At 43.1% G+C, this 10,866-nt stretch overlaps 1 protein-coding gene across 1 annotated transcript; it reads right to left on the bottom strand.

Annotated features, from left to right (window-relative positions):
• Positions 1-226: 226 nt before the first annotated feature.
• LOC120991272 (gastrula zinc finger protein XlCGF71.1-like) lies at positions 227-10,643 on the bottom strand. Its single transcript, XM_040420116.1, has 3 exons — positions 10,587-10,643; positions 1,223-1,948; positions 227-1,054 (listed from the first exon to the last, which is right to left on the bottom strand). Exons 1-3 carry the CDS (start codon positions 10,618-10,620, stop codon positions 975-977), a joined length of 840 nt encoding a protein of 279 aa, XP_040276050.1. The 5' UTR covers positions 10,621-10,643; the 3' UTR covers positions 227-974.
• Positions 10,644-10,866: the final 223 nt, after the last annotated feature.

The following is a 10,866-nucleotide window of genomic DNA, read 5'->3' as shown; positions in this document are numbered from 1 at the left end:
GTGTGAAATTCCCAATAAGTTTGATGTGTCACATGACCCTCTTCCTATTGAAAAAACTAAAGATGGATTCAAAATGGCCAACTTCAAAATGGCCGCCATGGTCACCACCCATCTTGAAAAGTTTCCCCCCCTCACATATACTAATGTGCCACAAACAGGAAGTTAATATCACCAACCATTCCCATTTTATTAAGGTGTATCCATATAAATGGCCCACCCTGTATAATAGGAGCCAAGAAGAAAATGTCTGTCAGTGACAATGGTGACACGGTCGTGGAGAAAATATATTTTATTTTATCTTTGGGCATTTAGTCTAAGTAGTGAATGGTGCTAACCTGTGGAGGGAAGCTTTTTTACATAGGACTTACCCTCCCTCGCTCCCCCAATGCTGCCATTTGCACTGCACTGTTGCGTGCTGCGGGCTCTTTCAACAGGATGTGGCCACTTTTCCTGTTCAGCTGCTTGGACTAAAATGCAGACGGCAGCATCAGGGGAGCAAGGGATGGTAGGTCCTATGTTAAAGGGCAGCCCCTCACAGATTAGCACTGTTCACTAATTAGACCAAATGCATGAGAACACCTTTAAATACCAAATTAAGATGACATATTAATATGTCCACGTACAATATAAAACAATTACATGGAGCGCCATTACTTTTCTCCATTTTTACTCTGGACTCTCCCACAATGTGGGTGGAGGTGTGAATACAGTGATAAGAAACAAGGTTCATGATGACAATTCATCTTCACTGCTCTAGAAGTAAACAAAGTTTTCTTTTGAGCATTACATTGTTTGATAGAGCCAGGATAATTCTATCAAAAAAATAACAGCCAAATAATAGCTAAAAAAGCTGCGTGACAGCAAGTTGCAGAAAAGTTGCTCAACTATTAAGAGATTTGCTGGGGAGCAACTGAAGTTGCCATGTAGCCCCAACTTTGTCTTTAAGTAACATGGGATTAAAGTTTTTTTTTTACTTATAGCAATTCAGCATTACAGTCTCTCTCTCTTTTGCAAATTCGCTCATGTGTAACAACATTTGATTTCTGTGCAAAACCTTTCCCACGTTCTGAACATGAATATGGCTTCTCTCTTGTGTGAATTCTTTCATGTTTAACAAGATCTACTTTCTGTGTAAAACATTTCTCACACTTTGAACAGGAATATGGCTTCTCTCCTGTGTGAATTCTCACATGTGTAACAAGATTTGGTTTCTGTGTAAAACATTTCCCACATTCTGAACATGAATATGGCTTCTCTCCTGTGTGACTTCTCTTGTGTAAAACAAGATGTGATTTTCGTGTGAAACATTTCCCACATTCTGAACATGAATATGGCTTCTCTCCTGTGTGATTTCTCTCGTGTAAAACAAGATGTGATTTTCGTATGAAACATTTTCCACATTCTGAACATGAATACGGCTTCTCTCCTGTGTGAATTTTCTCATGTATGCCTAAAGTTGACTTCTGGACAAAACATTTCCCACATTCTGAACATGAATATAGTTTCTCTCCTGTGTGATATTTCTTATGTATAACAAGATATGATTTCTGTGTAAAACATTTCCCACATTCTAAACACGAATATGGCTTCTCTCCTTTGTGAATTTTCTCATGTGTAACAAGATCTGATTTATCTTTAAAGCACTTTCCACATTCTGAGCAGGAGTATGGCTTATTCCCTGTGCGAGTACTTCTGTGTGTAGAAAGACCTGAACTTTTTGAGAACTCTTTACCCCCTTTCTGGCCTGTACTTGTGGTAACAATCTGTGATTGATCAGGAGAAGGTTCCTCATGATTAGGATTATATGACAGATCTGTGCTGTGAAGTCCCTGATATAAATTAAGGGTAATGAGGTTTTCTCCTGAAGAGCGCGGCATGATATCTTCATCTTCTAAATTATAATTTAGTGATAACATGATATTTTCTTCTGAATTCTTATTGGGATTCTCTGTGAAGATAAAAATTGGAATTTGCGATTTATTTTCAATTGACAGAGAAGACAGACCTATAACGGTCCCATTAGGCTTGAAGTTGATCCAGCAGAAACTAGAAGTATACAGTAAGTCATTAATTTTGAATGTACTTCTGGTTTTGGTTAAAAAAATAGATTAAAAAAAATGCACCAAAAACTGCGTGTATGATTCCTGCCTTATAAATCTTTCTATAACACTGCCTCACAAGGTCCATGATTCTGGTGTACACCCGCTCACCTTTTATTACATAAATATACTGTAGCCTAAAAATTTGAAAAGCCCAACTACACTTGGCAACCAATCCTGCCTTCTACCAACAAATTTTGTCCTTTAATGACAAATGGTCATCATATCAATACAAAAAATTTACATAGTATCTGTCCCCACATTACTCAACACGGACTGCATTAATTATTAAATAGATCTTTTAAATCTGATAAAGCTGGTTTCATTAGAAAAATCCATGCCAAAATGCCTACCTAGAGATTAATTGTCAAGCTGATCCCCTGCTGATACTGAAATCTCACATACGCTCAGTGCAAGCCGTTTTCCTGAGTTCATTGGGGGACACAGAAGGCCACGGGTATAGCTACTGCCACTAGGAGGCAACATTAAGCTTAAGTGTTCTCTCCTCCTCTCAGCTATACCCCTCCTGCAGACACTGAGCTAATCAGGTTATATAACAGCAGTAGGAGCAGCCAGGAGAAACAAACAGAAAACAAGAGTAAGAAGAGAGCTGGAGATGGGTCAGAACCGGTGGGACTCATCTGGAAGAGCCAGCAATGTACTTACTGGGTGGGAGCTGTGTCCCCCAATGAGCTCTTGTTTGTATCATTGGGGGGGGGGGGGGGGGAGTACAAAAGACCATGGGACGTTCTAAAGCAGTACCATTGGGAGTGAACAAAAGACCAGAACAATGCCATGAGGTCCCGCAAATAAATGCGAGGGAAGAATACAATGGAAACCCTGACTATGACAGGAAAAGCATGTACCAGGAAGGCCAGCCAGAGACAGCGCAGAATACTCAGTGTCTTATGCTGGTCAGAAAAGAGGTAAGCCCAGTTAAACAAAGCCATGGGGCTCGAGAGACTTTAGAAGATGTGGATAGCAACACAGAATATGCACAAGAAGAATAAGCATTTCTGACAATTGAAAATGATGCCCGGAAGGTACATCTGGATATCGAGGACCACATAAATACTGTGGAAGTCCAGACTGGAAATCCAGGATGTCTTGCATGACAATAGGCCTGTGAAAAACCGAGGGAGATCTATCCAATAGAAAATAGTCTGTAGAATCCGGGTACATATGAGACCCAGCCAAACAGGTGGACCCAGACAAAACCTTAACAAATGTGTAGGTTCTAGGAAGGGATATTTCAACATAGGAAAAACTTGGTAATCTGGAAGGAATCAACTGGGCAGATGGCATAGGACCTCCACGGTAGATTATGAAACATTTGTGCACTGATTCGTAAGAGAAAACTGGAGAGTAGGCACTCCCTTGTGAAAGATCCAGGATGAGAAGAGGATAAAAATGATGGACTACAGTCACTCATCAAGAAAGAGATAAGGTATAGCCAAGGGAGATGAAAAGCCATAATGAAAACCTATCAGTAGTACTGACCTAAAAAAAAAAAAAAAATATATATATATATATACACACATATACACACACATACACATACTCAGAAACCATACCCAAATGGGAGGAAAAAACTGTGCCCTCAGGATCAATAACATCCCAGACATGCAGCAGAGAGTAATGCAGCATAAGAGTGTAGCCACAACAACCCCAGTCACTGGTCAAAAGGAAGACTGAGTGATTCTGGGCCCAGGTCAATATCATGACTGGCACTAGACAGGCTGAGGAAATAGAGCAGAGACAGAGCAACTGCACTGTGAAAAGAGAGCAGGCTAGAACACATGAGAGAGCACTTACGCTCACCAGGAATATCTAGATGTGTCACTATGAGGACACTCATGGAAGCAGATCCAAAGTTAAGAACCGCAGCGTACACCACTGCTTAAAAATAAAAGCTCCTGCTCTAAAAAGAAAGGAGAGAAGCTGCCTGATATATCACAGAAAAAAACAGTCGGGACGGGCCAGACCCAACAGTAAGGCCTCAGGCACACGACCGTGGTGTGTTTTGCGGTCTGCAAATCATGTATCCGCAAAACACGGATGGCGTCCATGCGCGTTCCACAATTTGCGGAACGGCACAGACAGCCTTCAAAATAAATGCCTATTCTTGTCCACAAAGCGCGGACAAGAATAGGACATGTTATATTTTTTTTTAGCGGGGCCAAGGAACGGAGCAACGGATGCATCTTTTGCGGCCCCATTGAAGTGAATGGGTCGCATCCGAGCTGCCAAAACGACGGCTCGGATGCGGACCAAAACAACGGCCGTGTACATGAGGCCTAAGCTGAAGAAAAAAATACATGGCGATAGGTAGAAGCAAGGCAGAAACATCGAAGGTGTGTGGACTCGTCAGAGACCATCTACTGCCATAGTGTAGCAACTCTGCCTGAAGGAGAATGTGGTTATCAGAGGAATGCACAAAGTGGCCAGAGATGGGATAAATACTTCGCCAGAAGGGTAGTGTGATGTCGTTGTCCAAGGCCACAAAAGTACCAGAAAAAAAATGAATAAATAAAAACAGTGTCTGTGGGGAGTGCAACTACTCGCCTTGTGGAAGGGGATCAAGTAGAAAGGGTGTTACATTTCACCAACGAATAATCTAATAATGGTGACAACAAGTGACAGCACAATTCCTCCTCAGGTGAGGGGGGAGTAATGTAGGCAACTCACAGCATGGTATGTCCACTACAGAAAGACATGTCAGAGCCATTACTCAATCTCTTAAGAGAGGCAATGCTGAAGCTGTCACAGCATGAACTGTTAGCGCCAATGTCCCAATTTGCGGAACGGCACGGACAGCCTTCAATATAAATGCCTATTCTTGTCCACAAAGTGCGGACAAAAATAGGACATGTTATATTTTTTTTAGCAGGGCCACGGAACGGAGCAACGGATGCGGACAGCACACGGAGTGATGTCCGCATTTTTTGCGGCCCCATTGAAGTGAAAGGCGGCTCGGATGTGGACCAAAACAACGGCCGTGTGCATGAGGCCTAAGGAGGAGGCCACACAGTAGTAGCCACAGTTTGTAGTGCTAGTGCAAATACTCCACCTAAGGAGGAGGCCACACAGCAGTAGCCATAGTATGTAGTGCTAGAGTAAATACGCCACCTGAGAAGGAGGCCATATAGTAGTAGCTATGGTATGCAGTGCTAGAGTAAATGCAGTGGCCGGGTTTGGCCCCAACACTACACTGAGTCTCTGGGACACCATCGAGGTGTCACCATGTGTTGCTGCTCTCCAGAAGGGATGGTAAGGCATGAAGCACCCAAATGCGAAATAAGTGCAGAGAAACAGGGTCTGCAGTGAGCCAGTGTGCTTCTTTACTAGAGAAATTCAGGTACAAAATAATACAGGCGAGGCATAGGGCTGGGTTCCCCAGTCTCTTCCCTGGAAGAAGAAAAGTTTGATTAAATTAGAATCTTCTAGTCAGAAGGTTGGAGTGGAGAAGCTCAGCACAAACAGTTACAATGTTACAACTCCCGTCTGTCATAGACTTACATTAGAGCTTTAGTGATACTCAATGGCAACGACACAGCAGTTTTTACAGACAAAAACAAGTTTCCAGACATAACAACAGAGTAAACCAGACATTCAAAAAGGTCAGACTTTCTGGTTTTCATGGTAAGAAACATATTTATTGAAATCTGAAGCTCCAGCCTCAATTAGGTGAACAGGCCAGAAAGTTTTTTTTATTTTTATTTGTAATTCTTTATTTTTTTAATTTGTTATTCATTGAAATGTCAAGCCCCATGCTCAATTAGGTGCCAGCCTCACTTAGCTGAAGGGGCAAGGATTCATTTTTTTAAATTTTTTTATTTGAGGACTGGGGGGGGGGGGGGGGGCGGAGGTCAGCATGCTTCTGGAGGAGAGGAACATATGGGTGTAAATATTTTGCGCCCAGGGGACAGTTTCCGCCCCCCCCCCCCCCAAACCAGCCTGGAAGGTGTGGCCTATCTGTTCGCAAGGCTGGGGACTCTCAAAGGAGCGGGCCGATCAGAAGGACTTCTGGCCAGAACGGAGGGTGGGACGAATGGCTGAGGGAATTCCCAAACCTTGGGATGGGCATACCAGATGCCCGAAAGGGAGATGCAGCGGCCGCTCCAGGAAGGATATGACTGCTGGTAAACTGCACCAGTGGGCCCTAGAGGGAGAGAGGTGGATGGGGGCGCAAGCAGTAGTTGAAATAAAGAGGAACAAATCCAGGCCAGGAAGGGATTAAGGAGGATGGGAGGAATGGAATGGGGTGGCGAAGAGGGAAAGGTAGAGTGAGTGAGGATGGTGCAGTGAATAGAGGGGTTTATACTCAACTTGGAGCCACCATACTCATCCCGTTTTCATCGCTCCATCTTCGCTTCTCCTCCCCTCAGGGTACCAGCAGGGTCACCTCTTCAGCTGCTAGCACTTAGGTGGTAGGGAGGCTGGAGTAGAGGGGGGACTGCAGAAATGCAGGTGACCTCATGGCTTGTGGAATGCAGGGAAGATATGCTGCCCTGGTCTACTTGGGGGAGGTCGGGTGGTGAGAGGAACCAACACCAGCCTTCCTCCCTGGGTAAACAGAGTGGCGAAGCGTCTTTGTTTTCCATACCTAAAGAGGAAAAAGGTAAAATAACAAACCAAAATAATAAAATGACAGAAGGTGCTCTGCAAAGCAGGGAGGTCTGAATCCTATCAACACTAAGCTAAAACTGATTAGCTCAGTGTCTGCAGGAGGGGTATAGCTGAGAGGAAGATCTAACACTTTTCAGCTTAGTGTCACCTCCTAGTGACAACAATTATACCCATGGTTTTCTGTGTGCCCCAATGATTCGAGCGAGAATTTTTTTTTTTCCAAAGTAATGTTTTATTAGTATTACAACACAAGAAAAACTATTTCTTGCTAGTATTAAAACACAAGAAACTATTTCTCTCTCATTATGGAGAGCCCCTAATATGGGTTTAAATTAGATTTGATGCCAGTAAGTGTTAGACATGATAATTTGCATATATTTCCCAGTCATCACGTATATCAACTAGTCTCTATAATAGAATAGTATCCACCCAGAGCTGATATTAAGACATTTGATCAGGAAATGAGGGACAAAAACAGCCATATGCTTATTGCCAGCACCCCATACATACAAATTACATTAATTACATTACTTCAAGCACTGGGGAATTGACCTTTTTTCTTTTTTTAGAAACCAATTTCTATTTTTCTATTTACCGTTGTAATTGGGCATCTCAATGCGTTATAGCCGTGTTACTAAACACTTTGTACAGTCGTGGCCAAAAGTTTTGAGAATTACGTAAATATTGGAAAAGTTGCTGCTTACGTTTTTATAATAGCAATTTGCATATACTCCAGAATGTTATGAAGAGTGATCAGATGAATTGCATAGTCCTTCTTTGCCATGAAAATTAACTTAATCCCAAAAAACCTTTCCACTGCATTTCATTGCTGTCATTAAAGGACCTGCTGAGATAATTTCAGTAATCGTCTTGTTAACTCAGGTGAGAATGTTGACGAGCACAAGGCTGGAGATCATTATGTCAGGCTGATTGGGTTAAAATGGCAGACTTGACATGTTAAAAAGGAGGGTGATGCTTGAAATCATTGTTCTTCCATTGTTAACCATGGTGACCTGCAAAGAAACGCGTGCAGCCATCATTGCATTGCATAAAAATGGCTTCACAGGCAAGGATATTGTGGCTACTAAGATTGCACCTCAATCAACAATTTATAGGATCATCAAGAACTTCAAGGAAAGAGGTTCAATTCTTGTTAAGAAGGCTTCAGGGCGTCTCATAGAAAGTCCAGCAAGCGCCAGGATCATCTCCTAAAGAGGATTCAGCTGCGGGATCGGAGTGCCACCAGTGCAGAGCTTGCTTAGGAATGGCAGCAGGCAGGTGTGAGCGCATCTGCACGCACAGTGAGGCGAAGACTTTTGGAAGATGGCCTGGTGTCAAGAAGGGCAGCAAAGAAGCCACTTCTCTCCAAAAAAAACATCAGGGACAGATTGATCTTCTGCAGAAATAATGGTGAATGGACTGCTGAGGACTGGGGCAAAGTCATATTCTCAGATAAAGCCTCTTTCCGATTGTTTGGGGCATCTGGAAAAAGGCTTGTCCGCAGAAGAAAAGGTGAGCGCTACCATCAGTCCTGTGTCATGCCAACAGTAAAGCATCCTGAGACCATTCATGTGTGGGGTTGCTTCTCATCCAAGGGAGTGGGCTCACTCACAATTTTGCCCAAAAACACAGCCATGAATAAAGAATGGTACCAAAACACCCTCCAACAGCAACTTTTTCCAACAATCCAACAACAGTTTGGTGAAGAACAATGCATTTACCAGCACGATGGAGCACCGTGCCATAAGGCAAAAGTGATAACTAAGTGGCTCGGGGACCAAAACGTTGACATTTTGGGTCCATGGCCTGGAAACTCCCCAGATCTTAATCCCATTGAGAACTTGTGGTCAATCCTCAAGAGGCGGGTGGACAAACAAAAACCCACTAATTCTGACAAACTCCAAGAAGTTATTATGAAAGAATGGGTTGCTATCAGTCAGGAATTGGCCCAGAAGTTGATTGAGAGCATGCCCAGTCGAATTGCAGAGGTCCTGAAAAAGAAGGGCCAACACTGCAAATACTGACTCTTTGCATAAATGTCATGTAATTGTCGATAAAAGCCTTTGAAACGTATGAAGTGCGTGTAATTATATTTCACGACATCACAGAAACAAAGATCTAAAAGCAGTTTAGCAGCAAACTTTGTGAAAACTAATATTTTTGTCATTCTCAAAACTTTTAGCCACGACTGTACATTGCAGCAAGACAACAGGCAGTTACAGCAACAAACGTAGTTTACATCAGTAATTAAATTTATAACCGTGTTACTGAAGGCATTACTGCATCAGGAGGTAGACATCTTGTATCCTATTGAACTACTTTAAGGTACTCCTAAAAGTAAAGGTCTCAGCAGCCAACCTAAATAGCGAGGTTGGGGCTCAGGGGCTCCCAGACACTGAGGCATCCAGGTGGATTTTCCATACATTTATGTACCTTAGGAATAATATCAATTCGTTCTAGATGGTGCACCACCTGTAAAGACATCAGACTGCACCTCATGGGGCTATATGTATACGATAGTCTGATAGTTGAGTGAGTTCTTCACTCATACTAAAGCCCAGTGATCCAATCTGTACAGTTCTCTCGTCAGTAGATCGGTCAATAGCGCTGCCTGTATTATCTTTATTAACTTGAGAATATTCTAATAGCTTTAAAGGGGTCATCTCACCTCAAACACTAGAGGAATATCACTAGGTTTAATGTCTGATAGATGCTGGTCCCAGAGGTGGGACCCACACCTATCTTTAGAATAAAGCCTGTAAAGTAAAGTGCATGCATGGCCGACCTCCATCCAATTCTATGGGACTGCTGAAATAGCCATGTGCGGTCTCAGCTATTTCCACCAGCCCCATGAAATGTGAATGGAGCGATAGCCACAGTTTCCGAAAATAGCCGAGCTACTCGTTTGTGCTTCATGCTTCCTCATTTTCCTCTTATTCCTCTGCCTGCCCCTCGGCGCTGTAGCTCTAGATTCCACCTGTGCACTTGTGTTAACTGTTCCCTCTGCCATGCCAGTCTGTTGCCCTCCCCCTATGCAAGCGAACTCTGTACCTTCCCAACCCTCATGCTATGTACTTTTTTTTTACTATTTCATTGTACTCATTATGAGAAAAAAAAAAAATTTAAATTGGTTTTTATTAAAAATATGGAGTCCTTTTCTTTGTACAGGGTGAGATGCTTTATTAGCAGAATGTGTGCTTTCTCTCTACTCCATCAGTCAGGGAGCTGATGGCTCCTTATCTCTGCTCTCTGACCTTAATTTTAAAAAAAAAATATCATTATAGCACAGCTCTTATCTTACTGATAAGAATAAGGATTAATGGGGTTGTCCGGGTTCAGAGCTGAACCTGGACATATCCCCATTTTCACCCAGACAGTCCCCCTAACTTGAGCATCGGAGCAGTTCATGCGCAGGGCAAAGGCATTTTTTTGAGTTTCGGTGATGTACCGGGCTCTCCATGGGGCTGTACCGGGCTCTCCATGGGGCTGCCAGGCGGAGGCTTCCACCCAGCAGTGAGCCCGGAGATGTCACCGGCACTGATGAGCGGGCTTTAGCGCTGCCCTAGCCTGTAAATAGCTTACTCAGACAACCCCTTTAAATAAGCATTTATGAACTCTTAGTAATTTAGAGATAAGGTATATTAGATGACCAGCACAAATTGAAAGCTGTGACCCAAGACACTGAGTAGTCACAGATGAATACAATGGTGGTAAGCTGCTAATTTTTTTTTTTATAGAAAACACATACAGTACATCATAATACTTTTTTTTCCTAGATTTCTCTTCATAGAACAGTGTAGTCTATTATACCGGCCCGACAGAAGCCAATAGGAGACCACTTGACATGACGGGTCTTACCTTGTGATATAAGAGGCTGGTGCTCCTCCATCATGGCCTCCTTGTACAGATCCTTGTGTCCTTCTATATACTCCCACTCCTCCATGGAGAAATGGACAGTGACATCCTGACACCTTATAGGAACCTGACAACACAAATGACACCGTCATCACCCAGACCCCTCCAGTGCTGTTACTGGAGAATTTCCCAGCATTCCCAGAAGTGTCACCTCTCCAGTCAGCAGCTCCATCATCTTGTGGGTGAGTTCTAGGATCTTCTGCTCATGTATCAGGGGGTAAGG

Source organism: Bufo bufo, chromosome 2, assembly GCF_905171765.1.
Source record: "Bufo bufo chromosome 2, aBufBuf1.1, whole genome shotgun sequence".
Taxonomy (NCBI): Eukaryota; Metazoa; Chordata; class Amphibia; order Anura; family Bufonidae; genus Bufo; species Bufo bufo.
Note: the sequence above shows the minus strand (reverse complement) of the source record. Positions and strands in the feature narration are given on the sequence as shown.

Excerpts from the sequence above, each read along its gene's own strand:
- LOC120991272 (XM_040420116.1), bottom strand. The coding sequence starts at position 10,620 with ATGATGGAGGAGCACCAGCCTCTTATATCACAAG. Across the intron at positions 1,949-10,586 it reads CCAGCCTCTTATATCACAAG|AGAATCCCAATAAGAATTCA; the intron begins GTAAGACCCGTC and ends TTATCTTCACAG. Across the intron at positions 1,055-1,222 it reads ATGTTCAGAATGTGGGAAAT|GTTTTGCACAGAAATCAAAT; the intron begins GTTTTACACAGA and ends AACGTGGGAAAG.